This window comes from Cyprinodon variegatus, unplaced genomic scaffold (genome assembly GCF_000732505.1).
Source record: "Cyprinodon variegatus isolate N-32 unplaced genomic scaffold, C_variegatus-1.0 Scaffold1371, whole genome shotgun sequence".
NCBI classification, from domain to species: Eukaryota; Metazoa; Chordata; class Actinopteri; order Cyprinodontiformes; family Cyprinodontidae; genus Cyprinodon; species Cyprinodon variegatus.
The window spans coordinates 159,683-164,848 of record NW_015151824.1 but is presented as its reverse complement, the minus strand read 5'-3'; the positions used below and the strand labels follow the sequence as shown (position 1 = coordinate 164,848).

At 36.8% G+C, this 5,166-nt stretch overlaps 2 protein-coding genes across 4 annotated transcripts in view; one reads left to right on the top strand and one right to left on the bottom strand.

Moving 5' to 3' along the window:
* Window positions 1-2,194, bottom strand: part of nol8 (nucleolar protein 8) — a gene marked incomplete at its 3' end in the record, with an annotated part of 9,150 nt that extends 6,956 nt beyond the window's left edge. Inside the window, exon 1 of the mRNA XM_015402580.1 lies at window positions 2,044-2,194. The remainder of the gene's footprint in view (window positions 1-2,043) is intronic.
* Window positions 1,913-5,166, top strand: part of cenpp (centromere protein P) — a 137,593-nt gene continuing 134,339 nt past the window's right edge. For 2 of the 3 annotated variants that reach the window (XM_015402590.1, XM_015402589.1), the window contains exons 1-3: window positions 1,913-1,984; window positions 3,203-3,363; window positions 3,448-3,632. In XM_015402590.1, coding sequence (XP_015258076.1) covers window positions 3,218-3,363; window positions 3,448-3,632 — 331 coding nt within the window. In that variant the 5' untranslated portion in view covers window positions 1,913-1,984; window positions 3,203-3,217. The remainder of the gene's footprint in view (window positions 1,985-3,202; window positions 3,364-3,447; window positions 3,633-5,166) is intronic. The other variant, XM_015402591.1, reaches the window with a different exon arrangement.

Genomic DNA, 5,166 nt, shown 5'->3' with positions numbered 1-5,166 from the left:
AGCTTGAAACCCAGACAAAAAAACTACCCAGATGTTAAAGGTGTACAATATTTTAGAGATACTAATAATATCAGATGCCTGTAGAGGCTTTGCAGCATTTGATGCAGGACCAGCTGGTTCTGCAACAGCTTTTTCCTCGCTGCCATAAGACTGTTGAACCTCTAATCAAGTCACAAATCAAGACTTAGACAAACTTTGTCCTTTTCTATACACAGAGTGTATACAAAGCAAACTTTCATTTTGTACAACTCTCACAACATTTCCATTTCTTAAACAGCAGCAGTGATCAAATGTAAACATTGGGATAAAAAACATTAAGCAATAAAACAAAATGATGTGTTCATTTTGATGGTGGTATGATTTACAGATTTGTCAACATTCAGCTTTTTTTCAGTTTATTCTTTTTTTTCATGTTTTTTAAACATTCAGCAGTCTGATGGCGGTGGGGAAGAAGCAGTTCTGGAATCTGCTGGACCTGCATCAGATGCTGCAGAGGGCAGCAGGGAGAAAAGTCCATGGTAGGGGGGTGAGGGGTCACTGATGATGTCACGGGCTCTGGACACACAGCGCTGGGATGAAATGTCTTTAATGGAGGGAAGAGGAGCCCACATTATCCTCTCTGCTGTTCTCATGCTCTCCTCACCTTCTTCCAGTCTGAGGAGTTGCAGCCTGGAAGAAGGTGACTCTGCATCACACTTGTAAACATATTTATACTTCATGGCAAATTTTCCAGTCCTTTTAATTGAACTCAATTATATGTTCTACTGCATTTTGCACCATATTTATGTATTTATTTTGCACTGCTCTGAACCTTCCCTATCAATGCCTTTTGCACCATGACTTTAAACTGGTTTTCCTTTTCTCCTACACGGTTTACATTTTGATCACTGCTGCACTTTATAAATGGAAACGTTAATTTCACTGCTAAGCTGCTCATTCCCTGTTGAAAAACTGCATGCATTATACATATTTCATTGTCTATTCAAAAATGAGAGTTTGTCTGATTCAAACCGTGGCACTAAACAGAATCTAACTGGACAATAATGTTCATATCAGACATCCAAAGAGCAAATCCTTAGATATTAAATGTTAAGATCTGTATCTAAATCCATACATCTGTCATCTATACCCCCTAAAACAACTGGAGGATTTTTAAAACTACTGGATTTGTTTTATAAGGCAATGCAACACGTTTCATTAAGTATCTCATTATAAATTAAATGCTTAAGTCTATCATATAAATCTAATCTTAACGCAAATATTTCAACAGTTTAGGGTTACTTTAAACAGTTTAACAGTAAAGATTAACATCAAACAGGTGATTAAACTCGTGTTTGGATGTGATAATTTAATGTTAAATATCCGAACAGAGCGCAGACAGACTCGGCTAAAGAGAAACACATCCTGTATTAAAACAAGTCTAAGATCCATAATAAAAACCCGTTATAAATTTCGCATGGAACCAGAAATATATAAAAAAGACTCAGCTGTTTACCTCACATGTATCCAACCGGTGCTACTTCCTTCCGACTCCGGGTAACATCTACTTCCGGAAGTCTATATGAAAAACGTTCCGCGGTCCATTTTCTTAAAGAAACAACTTATCAAATCTTTAAGTACACAGACAAAAATTTTTTAATTACCTTTTCTATATACGAAAGCTAAATGGCATTACTCTGAGGAAAAATATCAGTTTGTTTTTTATTTTTCCGGTGTTCACTCAACTGTGTCGAGAAGGAGGGATGTTTAATCTGTTTCAGACTGATTAAATTATATTTTAGATCAATTAACAACAATAATTTATCACTGTATGGTAGTAAGGTGATTGGATATTCATAAGGGTGGTTCTTAGATCTAACAAAAACAGCAGGTCCGTTTTTAAAGCATTCTGCATGCACCCATCTCCCCCCTCCTTTGGAAGGAGTTGGTTCGGTCCAGTGAGCGGGAGGCTACAAACAGCGAGCAGCTGCAACACATCAGCCAGGTAAACAACATACATAAATTAGTCTTTAAATGCGTAAAGATAACTTTAAACTCACCAACCTCACAAACGTAACATTCTCCTTTTATGTGTCCGTTTAAATTATATAATTAATACGGCATGTTATTGTTTTTAGTTGGTTATTTTTACAAAAAATGAGCTTCTGTTCGGCTGCCTGATATAAATGGTTTCCTTCTCAGTGTCATAACATGATAACCCAGACAGCAGCAGGTGTGTCTTTGGACCGCCTGATCAATAATAAGCAGAAGAGTCTGGCCTGGGGTCCTGCCTGCCTCCACTGGCAGGTAGTGAAGGGCATCTTAAAGCTAAACTTTATTGATTCTGCATTGATTCTGTCTCGCAGAATACTGACACCTGCTGGACATTTAAAGACACTACAGGCAGCTTATTGGACAGAATAAACTGAATGGATTTGATGACCTAGTACAATGATTTAATTTAAGTTATTGTAGGTTATATTGTATTATTTCATATCTATGTTTAAATTAAAAATATCTTTGATATTTTTAGAATCAGCCAATAAATAACGTAAACATATATCTCATAACGTAAAAAAATTAGGGGAAAATGCGAATGAGGATGCTTGTGGACTAGGATTTTAAATCATAATTTTAAAACAATAAGTACAGTGAAAACAGTAAATAAACTAAGATTAAATTTTAAATTAACTTATTCAGATAATCTGAATTATAACAGAGGAAAATAATGACACAACGAGAAAATTAAAATAAAAACGCAAAGGCTGAAACGTTCCTATTCCTTTTAGGCTCCAAAATTATTGACAATTTTATGATAAACTGCAAAAGATTAGACTTTTTTTAGCAGATGCATCATGTTGACAAATAAGTTTTTAAACACAGTTTAGTGAGTCAGTCGGTTAGAAACAACTCTTGCATTGGTCACATGACTTTCTTAAAACGATGCAGTGTTTTGCTCTATCGGCTCGATGCATGCACTGACGCAGGGCTCCAGTACGTTATGGATCTACCTGGGAATCTCCTGTTTATGTCCCATTTTCACAGTGCCCAACCAGTATGAATTATAATCAGACTGCAAACACATGCATCTGACTGCTTTAGGTATGGATGACCTGGAGTTCCACCTGTTAAAGATTTGTGTAATAAATTGAGGAGATTGGTTTACCTTTGCTGTTGTGTAATTAAGTTATTCTATTTAAGTGAATGTTTCATTGTTTCCCAGGCAGAAGGTTAAACAATGAGTGAGGAAAACTCAGCGGAGGTGAAGCTGCTGGAGGCTCAGATCCAGGACATGCAGGCAGAAATTAAAGCTCTGCAGCAGCAACATGAGGATAACTGTAAGGAGATCACCTTCCAGTACAGAGGACAAATGCAGAACACTCTGTGAGTTTCATTCGTTTAACTTAAATCGTGTTCGATGATCGGGTTGCAGGGAGCCATCATGTGGATGCTTGTTTGTCTCTGCAGAGCGGTTCTGAGTGGACGGGCCCTGGACCAGGAGGAGACGGTGGTGTCCAAGCTGAAAGAGGAAGTGGAGGAGCTGGAGGATTCTCTGAAGCTGCAGACTGAGATTAACGGCATCAGCCTGAACAGTTGCACCATAAAGACCCTGCAGAACCGTAAGGATGCAGATCTGCCATCAGGCATTTTAGGCAAGGAAATAAGCCAGAGTGTAGAGGATCATTTTCATTAGTGTCTGACCCATTTACAGGTCTAATAAAATATAAGAATACAGTGAAAAAAGAAAATCCTTTTTTTAAAAAAAGTCAAACTTATATGGATCCATAAAACACAGACTTGAATATTTATTTTATTCCTTTGTAAAGTTGATCATAGAGAATAAAATCCCAGAATTTCATATCTTTAGAAAATGAGAATATTTCATAGGATCAAAGAAAAAAAAGATTTTTAACAGCTGCCTTGATTGACTTGATAAAACCCAGTAAAGCAGAACCTGCAGGTGACCTATCATTGGATTCCTCCGTGTGTTTTGTCTCCAGTCAAACCTTTAAAGCTCCTTCATATTATTCAGAGGATTTTCTTTTTTTTTTCAACTATATTTATTGAACAGTTTTTAAAACAATAACATACAGAGTACAAAATATAAAGATGACACATTTAGTGGCACATCTGTATGTAAACATCCCAAAACAACGCCCAGCAACCCCCACCCTCACATTTACAAGCGTTCTTGACCAGACAGACAGAACACACAAGCATTCACACACAAACACGCATCTTCTGCCTCCATTTATCTGTTTACTACAGTGTGTTGAATTCATGTTAATGTGGATTTAAAGACATTTCAATTCAGGAGGGAATATAAAAAAAAAATAAAAATGAATCAACCAAAAGTTTCGCGACCCCCATGCAGTGCCTCCGAGGACCCCCTAGGGGTCACGGACCCCCTGTTGAAGACCTCTGGTTTAACACATAAAAGTACTGTATAAACGTTTGTTGTTGTTGTTGTTTTTTTTTTTTTATTTTACAAATAACTACTGTACTTTACTGTAAAATAATATAGTTATAAATAAATAAATAAATAAATATTAATTTTAATCATCAATACGAACTGAAGGGTTAATATTGATCAGCACCGCCCCACCGTGACGGATTGGAACGGGAGAAAATGAGAAAGTATTATAAAAAAAAATACAAAGTACAGTAGGACAAATAGTGACTCAAGTGTTCAGTACAGTACAGTTTTTTTCTTCTAGAGCCTGCGGTGTATGTGTGTGTTTTTTGGAGAGAAGAACATAGTTATCGGTAGTTGTTTTCTTCTGGGCCAAAAGATCCTTATAAACCGACATGCCGCCATCGATTATATTTGACTATAAAGTTTACCAATGCATGATGCAAATCCGTGAAGCAGTGAGACAGTAAAAAGTGAACCGCATTATAGCGAGGGTTCACTGTATACACATCAGAACGTCATAAACAAACAAACAAACCGATAAATAAGTAAATAAAACACTCTCTCTCCTACTCAACCCCCAGTTCTTGAGAATTATAATTAAGAGATTCTGTGCGTCGTAGAAAAGGTTCCCAGGTAGAATTAAATGATTTCACCGAACCTTTAAGTGAAAATCTGAGTTTCTCAAGCTTCAGATTATAGATTACATTCAGAGGATTTTCTTAACAGTCCTCCTGAGGCTGCTGTTCATCCTGCTCCTGGTAGACTTTTTC